General features: G+C 39.1%; 1 protein-coding gene across 4 annotated transcripts in view; it reads left to right on the top strand.

Annotated features, from left to right (window-relative positions):
* The first annotated feature begins 7,977 nt into the window (after nt 1–7,977).
* The window catches only part of runx2b (RUNX family transcription factor 2b), a 51,782-nt gene continuing 34,660 nt past the window's right edge, over nt 7,978–25,099 (top strand). For all 4 annotated transcript variants that reach the window (XM_081378208.1, XM_081378209.1, XM_081378211.1 and 1 more), the window contains exons 1-2: nt 7,978–8,163; nt 8,375–8,492. In XM_081378208.1, coding sequence (XP_081234334.1) covers nt 8,435–8,492 — 58 coding nt within the window. In that variant the 5' untranslated portion in view covers nt 7,978–8,163; nt 8,375–8,434. The remainder of the gene's footprint in view (nt 8,164–8,374; nt 8,493–25,099) is intronic.

The following is a 25,099-nucleotide window of genomic DNA, read 5'->3' on the forward strand; positions in this document are numbered from 1 at the left end:
ACAGAACATTTGTAATATTTTTTGGCGCAGACATTGTATATCTCCAGCTGCTACAGTGAGGAAACAGAAATGGCAGACTGTTGCGGCTCACTCAGGACGGGATCTATGCTAATCAGTCATGGGCGGGGCTTCCCCCTACTCTTACATAAAAGTAGGGAGAAATCTGGAACCGTTCGTTTGGAGAGACTGTTTATGATTTATGGGGATTATATAAAAAAGGAGTGAGTGGATTTTTACCAATATCGGCTGGCTGTTTACACACAGTGTAGACAAAGAACTGTGTTCAAACCCCATATAAAATTTAATTTTGCATAATAGGTCCCCTTTAACCCTCTGGCGTCTAAGGTGTTTTTGGGGTCCTTGAGATGTTTTGACATGCCCTGACATTTGTGCTTTTTTCAGTTGCTTATAAACATATTAATGGCAAAGGTGTCATTACACTCTATTTAGCACAAACAGGGCTACCATAATATGTGAGCAACATGAATGTACATGTTTGTATTTTTGAGAGAATAATGTTTATGCATGGTTATTGAGAAAAAAAAAAAAGTTTCTGAAATAAACTTTACACATACAGGCCACAAAACACATACAAAATATGTGTCCACAAGACTTTTGACTAAATGGATGTTGTCGCCTAGAGTTTTTGCTTCAAAATGATCTGAAAATCATCCTGCCTAATCATTCACATAAGTTATTGATTATATACATAATATATTGATTTAAATTTTGTAAGACACCTTTTGTTTGGAAAGGCAATATGCGTGGGGGCGTGAATAATCATGAATAATACTGTGGTTCACACCTGGGAAGATAATGACCCAAATAATGAGCTGCATAATGAGCCTTTCAGTCAGGTGTCACTGAGAGGGTACCACAAGAAAGAATGTGAGGACAAAAGAAAAAGAAAAAAAAGAAAAAAAAGCTGAAGTGTCTGCTAAAAATAACTGTTCCCTCACAAGGGAACTCGAGCTGCGTCGAGACGCTGTGGGAACACCTCTGCGTGACTGCGTCGTGAAGCATGTGTATAATCAGTCCAATGGTGTGAAGAGACGTCATAGGCGGGTGACGTCATAGACCAGGAAACGATAAAGCACACCTGAAAACAGACCGCGCTAGCTTCTGTGCCTTCAGCAAGCTCTCTCTGTATACTGTCTCTGTGTATTTGGTAGACTCCCACCATGCGTTCTTCGAGGAGGACGGTTCGGTGCGTGCTCCACAGGGTGCAGTGCAACGCACATCTTGGGGTTTGCAAATGGATCTGACAGCGGGGTTTGAGACGGGCCCAGCCCTATCCCAGCCTTCACCTCCCAGATCCAGTGCCTTATCTCAGAGAGAAGCACGCGCTGCTGTTTCTTCTCCCCGGGATGAGGCACTAGTGCTACGATTGTCCAGTTTTGAGGAATTGGATGTCGTCAGCATTGATGCAGGGGATTATGAGAATTCGCCATCTCATACCCCTGTTGATGAGCAGCTTATTGAGGTTGTGACTCGTGCTGTGGCTAAATTAAATATAGATTGACCAGCCGAGAAACATGATGTTTATAAAAAGAAAAGTTTGCTAGATGAAAGATACCTACCATCTAGATCACAGCCTCCTTGCCGGGGCTTGCCGTTTTTTCCTGACCTCCACACTGAGGACTGTCATCGTCTCTAAAAAGGCTTTGACAAAGAAGAAGTCCTGACGCCAAGGCCATCAGACTTCTGAGGGTGGCCCTCTCTAAGGAGAGAGGGGTGCCCGTTTCTCGTCTGCGCCCTCTGGGGGGCGACTCTCTGAGGCCAGTTCGGTTGTTCCCTGCCGGTTCTCGTCGGCCCAGATTTCAAGGGGTCCTCCCTACGGTGGTGAACCCCGAGCAGGCTCTGGTTATGGAGCATGAAGTACAGACTCTTCTTCGAAAGGGGGCTATAGAAAGGGTTCCTCCTCCCAGCAGGGAGTCAGGGTTTTACAACCACTACTTCATTGTTCCAAAAAAGGATGGGGGTTTCCATCTTATTCTAGATCTGCGCCAACTAAACCGCAGGGTTCAGAAACTCCAGTTCAAGATGCTTACACTCAAACAGATCGTGTCACAGATTCAGACCGAGGACTGGTTTGTCACAATAGACTTTAAGGACGCTTACTTCTATGTATCCATCCATCCCCATCACAGGAAGTTCCTGAGGTTCGTCTTCGGGGGCAAAGGGTACCAATATCGGGTTCTTCTGTTCGGCCTAGGTTTATCACCCTGCACTTTCATAAAATGCCTGGATGCAGCTCTGGCTCCCCTGAGACTTCAGGGCATCCGTGTGTTGAATTACATCGACGATTGGTTGATTTTAGCTCAGTCTGAGCAGATGGCTGTTCGGCATCGAGATATCGTTTTGTCCCACATAAAGATGCTGGGGTTGAGGCTCAACGCCAAGAAGAGTGTGCTCCTCCCGTCTCAGAGGACCACTTTTCTAGGTGTGGTATGGGATTGGACAACGATGCAGGCACAATTGTCACTTGCACGTATTACTTCGATTCTCTCAGCCATAAATGGGGTAAAACTACGCCAGTCACTCACTGTGAAACATCGAAATCAGGGAGCGAATATCCTGTCAAGGCAGGGGCTCAGGCCCGGGGAATGGAGACTTCACCCCGAGGTGGTGTCCACCTTTTCGCATCGTCAGATACAACACATTGTCCCATGTGGTTCTCTCTCACGCACCCAGCGCCTCTCGGGCTGGATGCGATGGTTCAGGTATGGCCGAGGCTACACCTGTACGCTTTTCCTCCGATATCCATGCTTTTGGAAGTTCTGGAGAGGGTTCGCCAGGAAGGGGCCCGTCTGTTACTAGTAGCCCCGTACTGGCCGGCCCAAGTTTGGTTCTCGGACCTGCTGTCCCTTCTAGACGGCTCTTCGATGGAGATTCTGATCAGGAGGGACCTATTGTCCCAAGCAGGGGGCACGATTTATCACTATCGCCCGGAGAATTTGCACCTGGTATGGTGAAAGCCTTTCTTCACCCTAGGCCGGGTTATATTCCTAAGGTCCCTACTAATATTGCGGGCCCGATAGTGCTGCAGGCCTTCTGTCCTCCACCTTTTAACACACCAGATCAGGAAAAACTTAATCTGCTTTGCCCTGTGCAGGCTTTGGATGCCTACGTACACAGAGCTGCCCTGTGGCGTAAATCGCTCCAGGGTCCACTCCAGGGTCTACGGTGCTTGCTTCTTGACACACAGAAAAGGCATTTGCTATTATGGCATCGTAAGTATAGTGTTCCCACAGCGTCTCGACGCAGCTCGAGTTCCCTTAAAAGGGAACGTCTCAGGTTAAGCATGTAACCCTGGTTCCCTGAAGAGGGAACGGGACGTTGCGTCACCCTGCCATACTCCCTGCATGCCTGTGATCGACTTGCTTCGGCCTATCAGAAGCTAGTGTGGTCTGTCTTCAGGTGTGCCCTATAGTTTCCTGGTCTATGACGTCACCCGCCTATCACATCTCGTCAAACCATTGGACTGATTATACACGTGCTTCACGACACAATCACGTTCCCACAGCGTCTCAATGCAGCGTCTCGTTCCCTCTTCAGGGAACCAGGGTTACATACATAACCTGAGACGTTTTCAAACAGGTTTCCCCAAACAAACGTTAGACTTTTCATATATTCATTCATTTCTTTCTGTATGTATATCATAACATTTTGTTGTCTTTTGTTTTCTTAGCGAGTTCTGTAAAAGTCTGGGTTAGGGTTAGATATTTATATGGAATATGGATGGATGTACATAGGTAGCCCCTAATGCCCTCCAACAAGTAATTAGACTTGTGAAGGAAACTTTGGAAATCATCGCTGAAGTTCCCCAGAGACTCTGGTGTTTTGAACTGCTGTGTAGGTAGACTCGTGTTTATCCTGGATAGGATTCTTGATTAAAATGGCAGAGAGTAAGAAATTGGCTGAGTTTGCAGTGGTTAGGCCACCAGACTAAAATATCTTCTTTAGCAAAATAATGTTGTTTCGATGTTTCTTAACCCTTTTTTTTTCTTTCGTTCAAAAATTTTGATTTAATTTCAGTTCTAGGAGTTATTTTTAATGCATGTTGTACTTGTAAGAGAGCCATTCGATATTAAACATCCCCCCCACCCCCATCCTATGCTGAGGGCGATTTTTATTTTCCTTCCAAGCTGCAACTCCAAAAACAGTCGAGCAGACACCACAAGAAAGGCCCTCTAGGTCACTGGAAGATGTAGACTCACCATTGGACGGCAAAAGAAAAATATCTACTTTCATTCAAATTATACCTTACAGACCATACCGAACAATGCATCAAATATAAACATCCTTTTGGAAATATTACTTCACATATTGAGTTTCTCTCTCCTTGGATGCGCCATGCACTTTCTAGAGGGTGAACAGTATTTTACGAGTCTCTCTCCCCTGTAATATGGTGGATCGCCTTAATATAGTAGATCCCCACCTTCAACGATGCCCAATATTTGTATTTGTAGCTCCTGCCAACAGGAACTGCTTGCAAGTGGTGTTTGTTTCCTATAAAAGCATGTTAATTCAGAGGCGGCCACAGTGTAAACTAGCCTGGCGTTTTACAGATGTAGCCTGTTAAACTAAATCACTGTACCTGCCTGTTCGTTTCATATGGCTAAGGCAGGATATCGAGCCAAGTCTTAACGTGTGTATATATATATGATCTCTGTTATTGCATATGTATTTTTAACATTTTGAAAACATTATGCCTGCCAAATTGGTCCTTCATTATGTGGTGTTCATTTGGAGATTCTTAAATATTCTTGAATGACTTGGTTGGGTGGGGGCTTGGAAAAAATGAAATCAAATTACAAATTCAGTGTTCATTCATGCATTGCAGAAAATAGAGAAAGTGGTGCAGTTAATTATTTAAAAAAAATATTATTTGTAAATATATTAATATTTCATTTTGTTTATTTCTGAAATCAGATTCTTTTTTTTATTGTCATTTTTGCTTCAGTCATTGATCAGGATGTCTACAAAAGTTTGACATCAGTCATTTTTTTCAAGGAACTAATGCTTATTCATCAAGGATGCATTAAATGTATCAAAAGTGACAGTAAAGACATTTATAACTTTTCAAAAGATTTCTATTTATTAGTAAATGCTGTTCTTTTGAACTTTCTATTCATCAAAAATCCTGTTTTTATTCTTTTACAAGAAATATTTCTTGAGCAGCAAATTAGCATATTGCAATGATTTCTAAAGGATCACGTGACACTGAAGACTGGAGTAATGATGCTGAAAATTCAGTTTTGCATCATAGGGATACATTACATTTTAAAAATATATTGAAATAGAAAACAGTTATTTTAAATTGTAATAATATTTCACAATATTACAGTTTTTACTGTATTTTTGATCTTGCAGCCTGGTGAGCATAAAGTGTTTGTTTTCCCTCTCAAAAACAAAAATCTTACTGACCTCAGACTTTTGAACGGTAATGTGTGTTACTGTACTTAAATTTATTCATGATCATTTATTTACATCAGATGATAATATCGGGGGCCTTTGTACTACCAAAATGGCACACTGTCATATTTAGATGCCTTGAGTTATAAGAGACACTGCTAATATTTAAATTTGTGTGATGCATTTGTGATGTGGATGTGAGCATAGAAAAAAATATTTACACTAGAATTGGTAATTAGCTTTGAGCCACAGGGTATGCCAGGATAATGTTTATTGCTTTTCATAATTAACATAGAGAGCAAAAACAAGCCATAAATTAAACATGTTATTCAAACTGTAGTTTGTGTTTCACTTTCTGTTCAGTTAAAGGTCCTTTAAGGTTTTTTCCCATATGTCACATTATTTTGTGCATGTAATACAATGGCATTGTTTAGCAACGGTACCAAATTATATTCAGAGATATATCTACAAGCTATTCAGTTAAACTGCAGTTAATACAGTGCAAGCTACTGACAAAATTACATCGAAGGCATTTAAGAACTTACAACTATTATATGACATTTTTTGTTCCATTTATCTAGTACAAAGCCAGCAAGCAGCTCAGTTAAGGTGACAACAGATAAATGTTCACGATGAACAGCAAAAATTGCCTAATTATATTGTTTCAAAAGTAGACACACAATGTCGCACAGGAAATCTGTGAATCTTTTTTAAACTATAGTTCAGTGAGGATCAGTTCACTCGTCTCTAAAGCTGCATGCACAAAACAATATGACCCATAAACCAACAGTGTCTCATTTCATCACGTAACCACTACTTGTTGGGGGAAAAAAGGTTGTTAGTGGATAGTCTGTATGTTTAACTAGTTACTCCCCTCACTGTGTGTTCAACTTGGTTAAACTTGAAATTAAATATCTAAAACATTCCATGCGTTCCAGTCTTTCGATACATTCTAACGAAAGCATTCTTTATCTGTTTAAACAAATACCCACAAGCAGGATCACAAAGCAGCCCAGAGCCTCTGCCAGGCAAACGTCTGTGTGCCGTGTGAAACCGGTGAGTCACCGAGCGTGATAGTGGTTTGTCACATGTTTGGGAGGCATCTCTTCATCACACACCCGGCTGTCAGGTACAGAATAATGAATTGCCTCTTACAGGAATTGCTCATTTGGAGAACAGAGAGGCCGACTCGTTCACACACGCATACTGAGATAGATGCAGCGTACCAGGCATATGTTGTGCCTTTATGAGTAAGAAACTGAAAGAAGAGAAGGGCCCTCCACATTATTTATATTTATTTTATTGGTAAGGTCTTGCATAGTTTATCTATTAACTAACATGAACTAGAAATACATTTTGTTACTGTATTCATTAATCTAAATGTTCAGTTAAAATGTTAAATTTATTAATAAATTTTGGTCTGATTGATCAGTGTGTACAATACATTGTGGAGTTAAAAATGTCAGTTTGATGGGGTTTTTTTTAAGTGGAACTAATATTTTTATTGAACAGTGATGCATTAAAATTGATCCAAAGTGACAGTAAAGACATTTATAATGATTTCTATTTCAAGTGAATGCTGAACAAAAATATGAAGCAGAACAACTGTTTTCAACATTGATAATAAGAAATGGTAACACTTTACAATAAGGTCTTGTTTGTTAACATTAGTTAATGTATTAACTAACATGAACTAACATTAGCAATATAATATTTGTTACGGTATGTATTCATCTTTCTTAACATTAGTTGATAAAAATATTACTTTGTTGTTTGTTCGTGTTAGTTCACAGTGCATTGACTAATGTTAACAAATACAACTTTTGATTTTAATAATATATTAGTGAATGTTGTTTTTAACATTTACTGATATTAATACTGTAGATGTATTGTTCTTTTTTAGTTCATGTTAACACATTAGTTAATGTTAATAAATAAAAATATCTTGTAAAGTGTTACCAAAGAACAGTGAGCCTCAAATCATCATATCAGAATGATTTTTGAAGGATAATGTGACACTGAAGAGTGATGATGCTGAAAATTCAGCTTTGCCATCACAGAAATAAATTATATTTTAAAATATTCAAACAGAGAACAACTATTTTGAATTGTAATAATATTTCACAATTTCACTGTTTGTAACGTATGTTTCATCAAAGCCTTGGTGAGCATAAGACACTCCTCTCAAAAACCTTTGAATGGTCATATTGCTCACACATTGTCATATTCAGATTATTCACATTGTCATACTTCCACATTATAAGCAGCTATCCTCACATCACCTCAGGGTCAGCAGAGACAGCTAAGAAGGATGGAGAGGCTGAAAGCGAGCAGGAGGGAAAGAAGTACGCACACATGTGTAGTGAGAAGGCTGAGCGTTCACACCCCCCTCCGAAGCCTCATGACTCACGAGGAGCAGCATCACACCCACCCCTTCCCTCTCCGGAGAACCACGCGTCTTCAGAAGGAAAACAGAGGAAGGGAGCAAAGAAAGTTGGCCCGCACGACTCCGGTGATGTCACGAGCATGTGACCCTGCTTCTCCAGTGACAGTGTTCTGAGGGAAAGAAAAAAGATTTTTTAAAGGCTCGTGCCTCTTTGGGTTTGTGTGAAGGCTCCGCTCACATCCCGAGCAACCACAGAACCGCAGAAAAGTTCGGCTCTGGATTTTTGCATGGGGCTGCCGGCGGCGCGTAAATGGTTAATTGTCACCGGTCAACTTCAGGTTTGAGGACTGCACCAACCAGTAAGTACTCTTCAACCAACCGCACTATCCTCTGCAGCAAGCTTGGCTCCGTCCTGTCCAATAGGGCGACAGATTTTTGCATTTTTTTTCCTAAACCAGACCTGGTTATTACTTGTGGTCATGCAAATAGTTGATACAAAAATGCATTTCTTGTGGATGTTTTTTCCTTTTTTGCATCTTCTCCTGGCACGCTGCACGCTCCTAACCTAAGAGGCGTCAAGGGTCACCAAAAACCACAGAGAAGCGAAATTTGGGACCGACGGTGGCGACCATGGCATCCAACAGCCTCTTTAGTTCTATGACCCCATGTCAGCAGAACTTCTTCTGGGGTAAGTGCCCAAGGATTTCACCCAGTTCTTGACCATTCCACGTGCTAGACCGTATAATAAGGAACTGCGTTTTGAGAAGCAACAATCATGTGTTGATGTTTACAAACATTCGGCCGGGCCAGCCATCGTAAAGCCGGACTGCGTGCAGGAACTGCTGTAGGGAAGCTCGGGTGCTGAAGTGTCATTGTAAACCTAATGCAGGCTTTTTGGGATATGCATCAAAAAGCAGGAGTTTGAAATCCAGTATAAAAGCAAATAAGTGAATGTTTGACTTTGACTGTTAGGTTAGTAGGTGTGTACAAACTGAAAGTCCAGAAGGGTTACAGATGAGAAAGTCACCGTTAAGTCTTGAAATGTAAGAGATATTCTTTGCAAAGTGTATTTAATTAAGTAAGCATCTTTCTAAAACTGTCTGGCTGTGGGTATATGTGTATATATATATGGGTATATACAGTATGTGTGTGTGTGTGTGTGTATATATTTATATATATATATATATTGGAATTATTTGTGTCGGAATAAATTCTAGTATCTTTTAAGTGACGTTCACTGAAAATCCTACTCATTTTATAATTTATCACGTCTGAAATTGTGGAAAATATAAAAACATTATTAAATACACAAGAATAACAGACAAGCACAAATCCATATTGTGCATAAAGAAATATGACTTTCCAATGTCACAGAGAAGTAAGAGGGCCCATTCATTCTGATCTATGGGTTTTGCCGATTCCTCCAAGAGAAATGTTGTAAAGCCGTTTTGGAGTGTGAATGTCTGCTTTCCAAACACAGCTGTGCGAGGCCTGCTCCTTCAGCACGCGTGCTGTTCTCTGGCGTGTGTGAGCGGGGAACCCAGAGACACTTGCAGCAATCAGAGCCCCATTAGCATGTTAACCTCTGACCCATGCTCTCAGGGGTGAGAGGAGACCAGGATGAGAACGGGACGGGGGGAAAGTTTGTCTTGATTGTGGCTAATGCAGATATGTACATGTACAGTAAAAGACCACATGAGACTCTCACTCTAAACAGTTAATGTGTGGTTTTAATTTATGCACAGAGAGTTTTTAAACAGCTCTATTTTGCATTAAGGCAACATTTTATATTTAACGGACAGTATCATTATGATTCAAAAACTGTTTATCTTAACATGCTTGAAATTGCCTTCATGGGAGAAGTTACTTCTGTGTGAGTTGTTAGACCTCATTATCAAAGTTATTTTATAGTATTTTTTCTGCAATGTTTTTTTGCTATCTTACATTCTGCTTCCTGAAAGTCGACTTTGTGACAAAAAAAATCTTCTCTTATGTTATCTGCTTAATAGATTTTGATCAGTTTAGAGGAACATATTATTTAAATAATTTTATGAATAAATAAAAGGTTACTATTATTGTTTTACAGACAGCATTGAGGTCTCTGTAAAGTTTAAACTCTTTGTGTGGTAGACAAGGGTGCTGAATCTTAATCAGTTTGACTTGCATTCCACATTTTATATAATTTGCAAAATTCTTAACTCACTGTAAAAAAAAATATGATCAGTAAGTTATGACAATATGTTTTTACATTGCTTTAACTCATCAAAATAAGTTAAGCAATTTTCAACATTTTTATGTTATACAAGATTCAACTCCATTTTTTAAATCAGTTTAATGTAATTTAAGTTGAAAAGACTTAAACATCTATGTTGATTGTACATACAAGTTTAAGGCAGCAATTTTTTTTATTTATTTTTTTTCACAGTGCTGAGAGTTTTTAACTTTTCATATTAGTGTGCACTGATAGATGTCATGACCAGTAAAGAAAAAAAAAGAAAAAAAAAGAAACCAGACCCTAACAGACACATTATATTTCATTCAGGCTCCACTATTGAGAGATTTGGATTTAATTAAGTAGAAAACATTCTCTGTAACGCTGCCTAATGGCAGATGGGTGTGGAGTAATTGTCTACATGTGTGGCATGAGACAGACTCGCTAGGTTCCTCCAGGGCATATTTTGTTGCTCGTTATCAAAATCGAGCTACGGTATTGACAATTATCCCATGGTAGCAATTATCATCTAGCCGAGAACGCAAGACATTTTCAAAATAAAAAACTAAGATTGATGAAATAAAAGAAGACGGTTTAGTGACTCAAAGTCCAGAAGCGTTCCAGAGAATCCCAAATGATTTGAGACGAGTATTAAAAGGCAGCTTCTGTTGCATGCATCGTCTGCTCAGATCCCACCGCCCGCCGTCATTCCTGAGACATCTTAAAAGCAAACCAGACTTGCTTTTTCCGAAGCAGTGCCAGAGCGGGGAAGCCCTCTCATCAATAGGTAATTGAAGCGAGGGGAAAATCTCTGACCCTGAGCTGCAGCTTCTGTGAAAGGGAGAGGATCATCTAAAAATATCATCAAAGCCATATTCATTTAGCGCTGTTTAATTGTAGCTGGCGAGCAAACATGTAATTTCGACAGCAATTTTTAGATATTGAATGGTCCTTGGGGTGTATTCATTCACTAATAGTCAGGTAGAGTTTTGTGGGTACACTACGCCTTTTGTGAAAAGACTTTGAGGTTATAGTCTCGTCCTTAACTGTTGCCCAATTCTATAACTAAAATAACATATCAAATACAGTCAAATTTAGTGACAAATATCATTACAATTATGAAAGTGGGGCTGGTTTGCTTTTGAGATGCCATTTGACAGCCAGTCGTAAGATTTGAGTTTTGACTTTTAATATTAAATTAATTCATATTTTAAATAAATATTTGTCTTATTTATCTATCTTTTAACCTCCATTGAGCTTGTGTTCTATTAGGCTGCATTTACACTGCAGATCTTGATGCCCAATTCTGATTCATTGACTATGTCCAATTTTTTTTACGACTACAGTAGCTTACATCTTCTTTTAAAAGTGTATCATATCTGAAATCTGCATTTACACTACACACTTTGCGACACAACCCAATAGGCGTACTGACCTGGATAAACCGCATGATTTGCAATGGACGCAGAAATGAAAAAAAACAAGTCTTTAAAGGTCAGTAAAACATTGGGTTGAGCCTTCGTCCTCCATTGCTCCATTGAAAAGAGTCATGTGATCGTAGTTGGTCTCTACCTGAGTTGACGTCATTCGCCACGTCGCTTTTTCAATGACGTAAGACTTGCATTGACGGGAATATTCGATTTGTCCACTTACATGGCAGACGCAAATGCACGTATCCAATTCATATCAGATTTATATCCACATATGAATGAGGCCATGTGCATTTTTCCAGCTTCCATGTTCATGGGTCATATCCGATCTTTGCCACATGCTAGGAAATAATCGGAATTGGGTCACTTGAAACACAATGTAAATGCGGCCTATAGAGATCCTAAAGCACTGTGTGAATTTAAAGGAGAACTTGGTAGCTTTTTTAACTTAATAAAACTGTCTAGAAATCATTTGGATGGTTAAACAACCTGTTCTGGTGATATTGGTGACTTTCCCCACTCCCCCCAGCGTTCCCAGGCGGAAAACCAACCTTGCAACTTGTTCACTACCGTCCCGGCAAGATAGAAATTGGAAGTCTCGTGAGAAGCGAGAACTAGAACGAGAACGAGCGCGAAACACAAATTGCTTTATGGCAATTCGACATAAACACACACGCATGTATGATGTATTACCAGATTACCCACCTCGGTAGACAAAGCTCCACACGATACAGTTGGCTTGCTCCGATCAAAACAAACGCACATAAGCAGCGGTAGAGAGGGGGAGGAGGCCGCCGCAAGTGAGTTTTTTACGACTGTGTTGTGAAATATACGCCCCCCCACAGCTGTAGGGGGAGCTCGTGGGGAAAACATGCGACAACAAAAGGGAAAATCAGCGAAGAAGTGACTAGAGTTCGCTAGAGTTGCCGAGTTCTCCTTTAAAAGTACAAGTGAAGTCATGTGACAGGAAGCATTGCAACAATGCTGCGATTGGCTGATTACCATGTCAATATGATAATGTCCTATTCATCACTATGATTGGCTCATTATTTTTGACTTTAATGTTTTAGAAGCAAAAAAAAAAAAAAAAAGTAGTGAGTCTTTAATGTGACTTAATTTTAATAAAAAGAATGTTAAATGGATAGTTCACACCAAAAATGAAATTTCTGTCATCATTTACATGATGTAAAAAATGAACGACTCATGTCCTTCCAAAAACATATTTTGAAAAATTCAGTTTTTGTCCATACAATGAACATCAATAGGATCCAGTCTTGTTTGAGTTTGAGGGTGAGTAAATGATGACAGGATTTTCACAAAAATATAGGAATGAATTTCCTTTCAGAAGTCCACAACATCACTGAAATTAGTCCAAGCTAAAATGATTCGCAATGTTTAGATGTGCCCGGTTTTTATGAAATAAAAATAAATAATGAATTAGTTAGATAAATAATAAATAAAGTCTTAAAATTTTGATTAAAGAGTTACTCTACACGTTGGATGGGATGTGTTGTATTGTCCGACACCAGCCTTTGATCAATCCGATGAAGCTTGTGGGAACTGACAAATGAGAAAAGGAAGAGGTAATTTGATTAATGCACTTAGTCATACAGTCTAAGAGCATGAAACCGATCCCTTTTGTCGTGGTCAGGGCATATGCACAGACTGAGCGCCGGAAAATAAAAAGGTTGGACATATAGCGTCACGATGCAACAGGTACCATCTCTTAATTTGGTTCTATTACCAGCCCACACACCCCCTTAAGGATAGAGGTGTTAAATGGATCAGTTGCACACCTGAAGAGTAGCATGTTGGCAGTGGGACTGGCTGCGGACTCCCACACAAGCCTAATGCTGTAATCCGAGCGGGCCAGTGACACGCACAGGAAGAAGTAAAAAAGGCAGGGATCACCTTGCGCCTCTGAGCTGGTGCAGTAGTATGTCACAAGAGACAAACGGCTAGATCAGACACCACCCATCTGCTTCGGCGGCGTCTTCATCACCCTCGTCTTGTTTCCTCCCACACGTTTAAACGCGATAGCTCAATCACACTCGGCACAAAAGGCCCTATCTGTTGTAAAACCCCCTCGAATCACTGACATGCCACCTGCGCTGCGTCCTGCACCGGACACAAAGGTTTCTGGGAGGTGTTCCCGCCCACAGCAGCCCACACACACTTTCACAAAGGCTGAAATGAAATATGTGCGCGGCACAAAGCCCAGAGAGGGAGAGCGCACACCTTGGCCCTGTGTTTGGTAATTGACTTTGATGTCACACTGACAGTGTTTGAGGTGTCTTGAGGGATGCTGGGAAATCCATGCGTGGGGAACGAAGGGGCAGGGATCTTCTTTTATTCACTTTTACTCCGCACGTATTCAGACGGGATTGAGAGAGGAAAAAAAGCCTCCAAAACAAGACTTTGAACTCGAGTCACTCATGAGGAACATTTGTGTTTGCCTAAATGGGTCTTTTACACTTCAACAAATCCTGTGTATGTTCTCCTGGGTTTTATTTTAGATTCTCTTTAATGTTCTTTGAATAGTAGGGGTAAATGTGCCCGAGCAGCAAATACTAGACTCTTCAAAGCGGTAACATATAATTACAGCACATTAGTTGATTTGTTGGTGGCGTGCATGTCTCTGTTGTTTTGATGTGCATGTGGGAAATGGAAGGTCTGTTCTCTTAGGCGAGAGAACGGCAAAACACTGATTTAACAAGAAAGTTCCCAGAGAATTTAAAGCATATTGTGACTTTTTTTTCACATCGTCTCTCTTCATAAAATGAGTGAGCTGCCTCGCTGCTTACTGGCTACATAGACAGCATTCTAGCCATCAAACTTCATAAGTGGCTTTTTTATAACGTTCTGCATAGGTAGAAACTCATGGGATGCCGTTCAAAAGTTTGGGGTTGGTAAGATTTTTTTAAAATGTCTCTAATGGTCACCAATGCTGCATTTATTTGATCAAAATAGAGTAATATGTAATATTATGAAATATTATTGCAATTTAAAATAACTGTTTTCTATTGTGATATATTTTAAATGTAATATATTCCTGTGGTGGCAAAGCTGAATTTTTAGCATCATTACTCCAATCTTTAGTGTCACATGATCCTTCAGAAATCATTATAATATGCTGATTTGATGCTCAAGAAACATTTTTTATTATTGTCAGTGGTGAAAACAGTTGTGCTGCTTCATATTTTTGTGGAAACCGTGATGCATTTTGTTTCACAGGATTCTTTGATGAATAGAAAGTTCAAAAGAACAGTGTTTATTTGAAATAGAACTCTTTTGTAACATTATAAATGATTTACTGTCACTTTTGATGAATTTAAAGGTGCGCTAAGCAACTTTTTTTTGTTAAAAATGTACAAAATGTATATAATAAGCGAGTACATCAAGAATCCACCTTCCAACCCTTTGTTTTTGTCTTATCCTAAATCACTACAGTTCACCTATAATAAGTGTTTATATTGGGACTATTTTCGACCGGTACCACTGCGGAGTAGCCCAGTACCTGCGTGACTCGTCAGAGACGTAAACAGAGAGAAGTAGTTCCGGCTACAAAGTTTCGTTTAGTATTCGCTAGAGCGCTAAAAGATACATAGTGTAAGTGCAGTCCTGCTGAATGATAGTAATGATTTATTTAAAAAATACTATGTATATCTTTAAATAATTTGATGTTTTTTATTCACCATTATGCCATCTTTGCCGTAGTGCTTTTTGGATTGATTTCACTGTGATGGCTTCGATCACCACAATGTTCACTTTGAATTTGATCTGAGGATGCTGCCAACCTTTTAGAAAAGCCTTTAAATAATGAGCATAGACGATGATGCCTTGAAACGCTGCCTTAGGAGTCATTAGCTACAGTATGTTGCCAAGTGTAATTTTGGTGAAAAACGTATCATAAAAACCATTTGTGAATAGAGCAGCGTTTAGTCACATGATCTTTTTCCATGTGCACCTCAACTAAAAGTAGTTTCCATAGTTTGCATCTTCAATTTTATTCATGTCTTGTTCTAGGATGCAATATATCCCCAAATTTGCTTAAAATATGTGGACAGAAACCCTGCAAACTCTTTGTGAAGACAGATCCTCTCTGTGAGAAAATGCGCTTTATGTGTTTTTCTTCTTAATGTCATTTTTTTTTCTTTAGAAGAAAGACAATATTGTCTTGGGAGGATTATTCTTGACATATATAAATGTGCTTTCTCCAGTCATGTTTTGGTCTGTTAATTGTTATGTACCACAGTTCAAATTAATCACAACTTAAAAAGCAATAATCTGTGGGAACAGTGTATGGAAAGTGATAATTGTTAGTAGATTAAAAAAAGACATAAATTTCTCACCAAATATTGTCCCTCCTAAAGATGCTCATAACTTTATATGTTTGATCTTACTGACATCATGTTGCTTTGCAATTTCAGAAATTTCTTTTAATCACAAATGATTTGTGGAACAACCGGAAGACCTTCTGTGGAAACAAAGCAGCTTGTTCTCATCTAAATTCAAATAGTCCTTAAAACAATCCCACATATATGTGAACTAGCCACATGTTCATACCAACCTACACTTGACCACCGGTATACACACTCAGCCCACGCGCTGCCCATGACCTTCCCCTTCAGGCACAGTGGAATTTATCTTTCTGGTAAACAGCAAGCAAATGTCTGCTGGGACACTCCTCAGGGCTTCAGGATTACAGTTTGGTTAACCCAAGTCTGATGAAGCCAGCTCTTTACTGCTATTTGCCTTCACCTCAACCCTGTGGCGACGTTTCGTCATGCTAAGTGTGTGCAGTTTTTTTTGTGTGTGTGTGTTTGTTTGTTTGGGTCTAAATACTGGAGCTATTGATTATTGATCAATTAATTAGGTTCAAACATTGTTTATAGTAGTGGTCCTCAACTGGTTTTGTTTCAGGACCTAACTTAGTATGGCAAGCTGTTTTTACTTTTATTTCATTCCCAGGATATGAATTCTTGATATCAACAATTCAATTTTCACTAGTTAAAATGCTGATTTTTGATATCAGGTATTACATTTCCACTAGTAAAAATGTTCATTCTTGATATCAACAATGACGTCATCACTCGCAGAAATACGAATTCTTGATATCAAGAATTAAATTTCAACTAGTAAAAATTATCGTTCTTGATATCTGTAATTATATTTTCACTTAGTTACTGTCACCATAGCCTGCCATTCAAATTCAATTGTTGATATCAAGAATTGATTTAGCTGAAATTCCAGTTTGCCATACCAGAAATTAAATTATTACTAGTAAAAAGCACCATTTTTTATATCAATAATGATGTGGTTACTAGTGCAAATGTCTGTTGTATATCAACAATTGAACTGCTATCATTCAAAATTTTAATTTTTGAAATCAATAATTCGGTTGTCACCGCAGTGACAATGTTAGTTTCTGATATCTTGAATGTGACTGTTGCTAGAAAGAAAGCCATTTTAGATATCTGAAATTACTCTCTTAATTATTGATATCAGAAATACATTTTCAGATCTCAGAAATAACAAATGTAACATGTTGAAATACATTTACAGATATTAAACATTTCAACTAGTGAAAATTGAGTGCTTGATATCAGGAACTTATATTTTACTCTAGTAACAAAGTAAATATCGATATTAAAAAATATATGATTTTTACTATAAGAATTGTATCAACAACTGGATTTGAATGGCAGCCTGTGGTGACATTTAAATACAAATATCAAAAATTGCCATTGTTACTAGTAGAAATGTAATTCCTGATATCATGAATTAGCATTTTAACCAGTGAAAATGTATTGTTGATATCAATAATTCATATCCTGGGAATGAATAAAAAGTCAAAATGGCTTGCCATACACATAATGTAGATGCAAACTTGTTTTCTTTTGCACAAAATGTCAAAAATATACATGAGAGACTGAATAAGAAAATGCGCTTTAGCACATAGTTGGATGTCATTTGCATTTAGTGTTTTATTTTCGCTGTCGTCTGCAAACCAATCAGAACAAACCTGCACTTGTGTCGTGACAGTTGCTTGAGAACCACTGATTTATAGATCCTCGAGGGGAAGATCATAGGAGGCTACTGTTTAGATACAGAAATGTATCACCAAATTCTGTTTAGTTGTGTGATTTATTTTCAGTTAATTGGTGAAAATGATGTTTTATACAGATCAGACAGTCTGGCCCTAGAGCTAGTTACATAAAAGCATATATAATTAGTGTAATTGGATGGCCTTCTGGGCTTTTAATCAGCAAAGTAACTGATTTAATTAGACTTAGATGTGTTGCGATGCATCTAGATGAAGATCTTAATGTCTAGAGGAGATCTTCAAGAGGATAATTATTTTTTTTCCAGTCACAACATCTCCTGTATTTTTTTAACACATTAAATGTATTTTCATCCTTTCATGTTAATAACGTTATTAAATTATCATGATTTGATCAGTTTAGCAGTTAAATAAAACGAGCAATACAACACAGTGAATTTGAGACATCTGAGATCCCTGCAGCTTAATGCCAAAGAGTAATTTTGTTCAATTCTGAAAATGTCTAGATTGCACTGGTATGTCGCAGGCAAACCACAGGCGTATCACTCCTAAAGTGCTGCGATTACCAATAATATAAATTCTCCCAATGGGATTCGGGAAGACAGTCAAATGTTCCTTCACGAGTTTGGTTCAACACCCTAAATTAGATATCATTTGGATTTCAAAATGAGGCGCACATTTTGGCTGCTACAGAAAAATCGCTCCAACTTTTGCATGAAGCAAAGACTTTTGCATTTACTGTAGTTTCAGCATAACTGCAAAAGTAATTAATCATTTCAATCTATTGGAACCCGTCATGGGTGCTTGAAGAATATCTGCGTGTCATTTTCGCATGGACAGAAAATGGGCAACCAAAACCTTTTATCATAGAAAGATGTCTGCGTGTTGAGAACTCGTTTCTTTTTTGGGCCATTTGAACTCGTACAATCAACTTCCAGTGCTATAGCGGGGCGAGAGAGTTCAAAGAGGCTGAATATAATCTGTTCAGACTGGAGTCGGTTCCGAAAGAAAATATTCCCAAACCATAAAGTCATTGTGGCAGTATCATTACCCTTTACTCGCAGTAGCATTTTCTCTCAATTACCTCCCTGCTATCACATTTAGCCCGTTGCAACAACCGTCACGAGAGTCGGAGACTGAGAAGACTCTTTTTTTTTTTCTTCGATTTTTGGGTTGAATTACCATTTTCCCTTAAGCACTGGGAACGACGAACTCTAGTTGAAATGTCTTGAAAGAATAGAGAGCTGGACAGGTTTGCACCCCATGAGAATGATTCGATTTCGAGCAAACAATGGCAGCCTTATTTTTATGCAAAAGAAACATCAGACTAGTAGCCAAGCAAATCACCTGGTTCCACAGATTTTTGACGTCCTGGAATAATTCATTTAATCCACTGCTGTGCACATATGGCCAGGTTATATTTTACCCCCTTCCTAAGGTTTACGTTCAACTCTTTGCAGCTGCGTTAATATCCCAACTTTCCCTTTTTTTCCCTTTCACCCAGACTTTTTTCTTTTTTAAACACCTGAGCACAAGCCCTCCTGCATCCAAACAGGGAAATAAAGCCGGAGCTGTACAGCGGCGAGGTGATAGGTGATAGCTCCCTCGCGAGTTGCTTTCTGGATACCTGCCTGTTTGGGTTGTCCTTTGGTTACTCAATCCATCAGTAGTTCATATTATACAGCCAATAAATCATCCTCAATCTACCGCGGGATGAGGTGAAATCCCCCCACATAAATCTCCTATTAGTTTTACCTTGCACACAAAAAAGAACTAACTGACTGTGGATACATGAGAACGGCGTAATAACTATAAATATTTTTCAACTAACCAGGCCGTTTCAGAGAGGAAGTAGACCCGTGCAATCCGCAGCGGAAGGCGAAAGTGTGAGGTGGAATTCTGAAGGTTAATCCGGTCCAAAATAAGCACGCTCTTGTACAGAAGTGATACCCGACCCTCGCCCAGGAGTGCCTCGTGTGAGGGTCTGCTTTAGACTGATCCCTTGATTATTCCTCTGACTCTGCCGAATAAATCACTAATCCACACTCGCTCAATTACACAGCAGATACCAGTTGGAAATTCAACCTAACCTATGAATGTAAAAAGAAGACCCTTTTTGTGGGCTGGATGTTTTGTTTTATATACAAATTAGATGTAGTTCCCACCTAAAGTGTTTGGACAAAAATATCAAATCAAATACCATTGGAATGGTACACACTTTTAAAGCAAGTATTAGACACACACACACACACACACACACACACACAAAAGCTTAGGTTGGGTTTTCAATTATGATAAAACAATATATAGTGCTAAAAAATGTAAAGTATCGTGGCACTTAAGTTTAGTTAGTTTAACTTATTTGGAGTACTTCTTTATTGCACAATGCACATTTCTTAATATTAAGCCTAAGATGTGTTTTAATATCACTATTTGTCAGGAATCAGGATAGTATGATGACTGTATAATATCAGTCTTTAAATACTAGTCAATTTACTGATATTTGCGCCATTATTTACCGCCCAAAAAAAGCATGTCTCAAACTAGAAAGTGGAAGTGATCCGGCTGCGTCTGTGTTCTTTCATGTCAGTAGATCACGAACAGAACTTTCCACTCCCATCTGTGCTGTTTTAGAATTGTGCTGTCACGCTAATTTGCCCTGTTTAGTAAATCTGACCTAAAAAGTACAATTGTAGGGTATATATTAAGTACATAAATATAAATGTATTTGGAGTATACTTAGCATAAAATAAATGCATTTAAAATACATTTTGGTATATTTATTTTTCACTAGAATATAAGGAAATTAAGCAATGTTGCCTTAATACAACAGTTCACTAAACAAGAAATCAATATCGAGTAACTTAGTTACAACTATTTTTCTATTTAACTTACATATTACCTTTATTGGTTTCACTTTATTTTGATGGTCCCTTTAACACATTCTGTTGACTATAAGTAACGTTGCACCTGAATGTCTACTAACTCTTATTAGAGTTTTAGTAGACTGGTAGGGTTAGAATAAGTTGACATGTAGTTGCAAAGTCAGTAGAATGTCTTTTGGGGGATCATCAGAATAAAGAATTAGCAGATATTAAGCATACCGTCTACTAATACTCTAATGAGAGTCAGTTGACATGTAGTGTAGTCACCAGAATGTTCAAAAGGGACCATCAAAATAAAATGTTACTCATTTATGTGTATATATATTGCTGTTGTACTGCACCAAATAGTTAGAAACAAAGCCACAGCATAATTAACTGTTGTGCGTCCCGAGCAACACAGTAATGGCGTTTAATGAATTAGTTGATTGAATAATTCAATGATCACAATGATTTGGATTCGGTCACTAGTTTTGTTGATTTGTATTTTAAACGAATGGTTTGAGTGACTCGTTGAGTCATAAAGTGACATAAAGACTTGGGCTGTGTCCGAAATCGCATACTCTCTTGAGTAGATAATCACTTTGAATAAGTAACTACTTTACGACAGCCAAAAAAGTATGTTGTATAGTATGAGTGTGTAGTATAAATGTAATCCGGACGTACTACATTCGCCATGTTGTCACTGTCCAGCGCATTCACATCCTTGGGCGTCATATACTGACGCTTTTGACATTTCTTCTACATCGAACGCACATGGCAACCTTTAGCGTCAATATGACACGCACAGAGCTTTGTTCGGTTATGGGTAGGTTTAGGCCTGGTGTAGGGTTAGGGTTAGACCGCTAGGAGGCGCCTTCTGACCCATTTCTATCTGCGTCTCATATTGACGCTAAAGGGTGCCATGTGCGTTTGATGTCGACGAAATGTCAAAAGCGTCAATATATGACGCCCTAGGATGAGAACGGGCTGCACTGTCATGTGACCTACCAGCGTAAGGTACGTCACTGCCATTCATAAATCCTCTCCCGTGGCCTCATGGGATAGTAAAGCGTCCATCGTACGCACACTTCAGGATCTCTCCGGAAATACTAGGTCATATGGGAATTCAGAGTTTTCATGGTGTGAATATGTAACCTGCAAAAAGAATCACAAGTTTTTATTTTTATAAATCTTTAATGCATGTTTTGTGCTACATTTACGAAACGTTTGTGACAGAAAATGATCAAACAGCCTACTGTTGCTATGATTACCTGGTCATGCGAAGACGTTTGCAAGCAGCAGGTAAACATACATCTCAAGCTCAGTATATATATATATTTTTTTTTTTCAATATTGCAGTTATAAGGTAGGCCTCATCGGAAAATCAGTGTGACATGTTTCTCAACACACAATTCACTAACGCGGGGAACTAGTCGCACGCTTACTTGAAGTCAGGCAGTATTAAAAAAAAATCTCTGAGCTGTCGCCATGGCAACAGCCTTCAATCTCTTATACTTGACTTAAGTGTTACGGGTATTTTAGTGGGAGCCTTTGTCACATATTACCAGCCTTTTTATTCCCCTTTTCCCCCTCACAAGCCGCAAAAGTTCCTTTTCTGTTCCTATTTTTATGTACAAGTGATCTCAATTAAGGACCTCCATGAAGGCTAGAGGCGGCAGACAGTCATGCCAATGAGAGCAAAAAGGAAATTGTCTTTGTAGCCTGCCACCAAAACCAGCCCCCACTTCTCCATCACCACCACCACCACAGCCCCCCCACTCCACTTTCCATAAAGAACACAGCGCACATCCTAAAAAACCATCGTGTTCCTGACATTTTCGTCCAATTTGCACTCGGAGCCAGTTCTTGTGCCTCACTGGCTACTCAAAGTACTGAAGATCTCGTCTGCACTGATGATGTCACTGACCAGTCAATGACAAAACGACAATTATAGGCTCAGATTAAATCTGGGGGTTGAAAGGATGTTGAGAAGGTCTTCCTGATGAGGTAAGGCCACGAATTCCGCGTAGGCCTACGACTCATCGCCGTCCCGCTCTGCGCGCGCGTATGTTCTCGTGAAGCGTGCCAAGGATGGAAAGTAACTATTTAAAATTGGAAGCCTCCGTAGCCCCATCAAATTGCTCCCCACATAAAGCCATAATTAAGTGTCTCAAAAAATGCACCACTGTGAAATGGAGCCCTGATCCAGGGACTTAAGTGGCTGTACTATTCCTCTCAACCGTCGAAAGAATGCAGGACGAGAAAGAAGCGGAGAAAAACACTCATGTAGCACGTTACATAATCCCAGGGCTGTATGAATCTGAATTTGAGTCATTTGGATATCATTAAAGCCCCGGAGCTCAGTGTCTCTTCGTGTTTACATTAGCAGTCAACAATGGTTTCTTTGTCCTGTGTCATCACTTATAATTTGTGGATTTTTTTGCATGACTACTTGTCTGGTTGCGTTGAAACCGGCCTCTTTCAGCCGTTTCTGATGAGCTGGATTACGCTGTCAGCTCGCCGTATCACGGCATCAGCAGATAAGGGTTCGGTAACGTTCGGCTTATCACATCATCAGCGTTTGAGCTGGTTCCAATCCAGCACGAGTGTCTGGTGACAAACAGCTCAGAGTAGCGCGCGGTAATCCCGGGTTCTTGCTCGGTGGATGCCTTTTTAACCCCTCATCTTTGTAGCACATCATAGCCAGCTGTGTGGGCTCCGTTTGGCTCATTAGGAGATCAAACGAGACGCCCCGAAAAGAAGTGGGCAGAGCTCTCGAGGCACAGCGAGCCACTCCAATCACGTGCCTTCGCTCAACGCTGATATTGCTGGCAGATGGCGGCCATACTGTACCGGCAAAGTGGATTCAGATGTGATAAATGCTCTTTGATATCTCGTTGTGTATATGATTCAACACGCCTCTCTGTTTGGACATGTCGACAATTGCTTTATTCCTCTTATTAAGTTTTATTTGCATCATTGTTTTATTGATAGCCACGAATCTCGAGTGCAGGGACTGTTTGGCATCCATCTGTGAGGCATTATTGACATAAATCATTTTTCATCAACATATTTCCCAAACAAATCAGTGATTGAGACTTGAGCAAAAATCAGGCAAGCTGTTGGAATACTAGAAAGGGTCTTTGTGAATTCAATAGTATCTACTTTGATTGAAAATTGATCTTTAATAACGTTGGCCAATCTTGAACACATTTTCGGCGCTCGGGGCAAACGGAGAGGCGGTGTAATTCAATCGCAACTTGTATAACTCAAACTATTTTTTTCTCTCTCTTAACGACGTGCCAGATGCATGTCAGTGCTTCCTGAAGCTTTTTCTATCCCTCCCACATACAAGAGACTCACAACGTACCCACGAAACCATCGCCACCCCCACTCATGCCACCCTGCAAGTATATGTGAGCATTACTAAGCTACTTTAGTCTGTTTTCTAGCTGTGGTTATGAATCTGTATTCCTGACCAATCAATCATCAGAGCATCACTTTTTTATTTTGTTAGTTTTGCAGTTGCTTTCGGTTGGTTTGTTGTTGTTTCTTCATGACAAAATGGCAATATCTGAAGGTCTCAGTGTTAGATGGAGGATACTATATTGTAAATGTCTTGCTTGTTCTTCATTCACAGTTTTTTCTTCTCTGCTCTTCTGGAACATGTTTAAGGCATATGCTTTTCCCTACTACTGAAATATTAGGTTAAATATTAAAGCTGAAGGAGGTACCAAGACAAACATTTGGGAAAATGTTGATTGACTGCTGTCACTGATTGAGCCAGATTGATTTCTCTTGCACATTTCTGCCAAGATTAATTAGACGCTTTGTTTATATCCTATTTTGTTTATTGGCTGTGTCTGTGTTCCCATCAAAATTATGGACCTATTATTCCAATGAATTTTTAAATGTGTGAAACATATTGCAACACTTATGACTTGGGTTAATCACAATCCGCGAGCCTGAGTCAGAGGGAGAGATTGCCATCTACAGTAACATTGTGAGATGGAGAGTTAGAGTTATTAAATTACATATTTTACATGGAAGGCTGTCTATGGATCCTCTGTTCAGAGAGTCAAAAGAAGGTTTGCTCAAAGGGTGTTAAAACTGTAGCCTGTTTAGTCTGTGCTTTATGGGGTTGCAATGCGTGTGGAAAGTGTATAATATGATTGTGAAACTATTGTGTCATAATGGCTCACTCAAATTATCCCAGCATGTTGCTCTGCAAGTCACACTTTCTTAGAAAAAGATATGAGAAGCTTTCAGGTAACTCCACTTAATTTTCTTTGGTAACACTTTTACAGTATGTTACATGTAGTTTTTATTGTAATTATAAATTATGCATAATTACATGCAACTAACCCTAAACCAAACCTAATCTTAATCCTAACTCATGTACTTAATTAATATTACAGTACTTAAATGTATAATTACACCAAGGACACCTTAAAATAAAGTGTAACTTTTTCTAAAAACTTAAACTCCTTTTTTGGATTGGAGGGCGTTTCTTTTAATATGTCACATGCATTTTTAAATGTTAATATTATACTATTTGTCAGCCAAAACAATTTTATGTTCATTTTTATTGTTAAATGAATTGTATTACTGTTAAATTTTGATATAATATTAATTGCAGGTTCTGTTGTGACAACATAGTTATTGGGGCATGTTGTCACAAAAGGTCAATGTGTTTTTCCTGGTCTGTAATAGTGAAAATGTTTG

Source organism: Scardinius erythrophthalmus (genome assembly GCF_964197995.2).
Source record: "Scardinius erythrophthalmus genome assembly, chromosome: 11".
In the NCBI taxonomy this organism is placed as follows: domain Eukaryota; kingdom Metazoa; phylum Chordata; class Actinopteri; order Cypriniformes; family Leuciscidae; genus Scardinius; species Scardinius erythrophthalmus.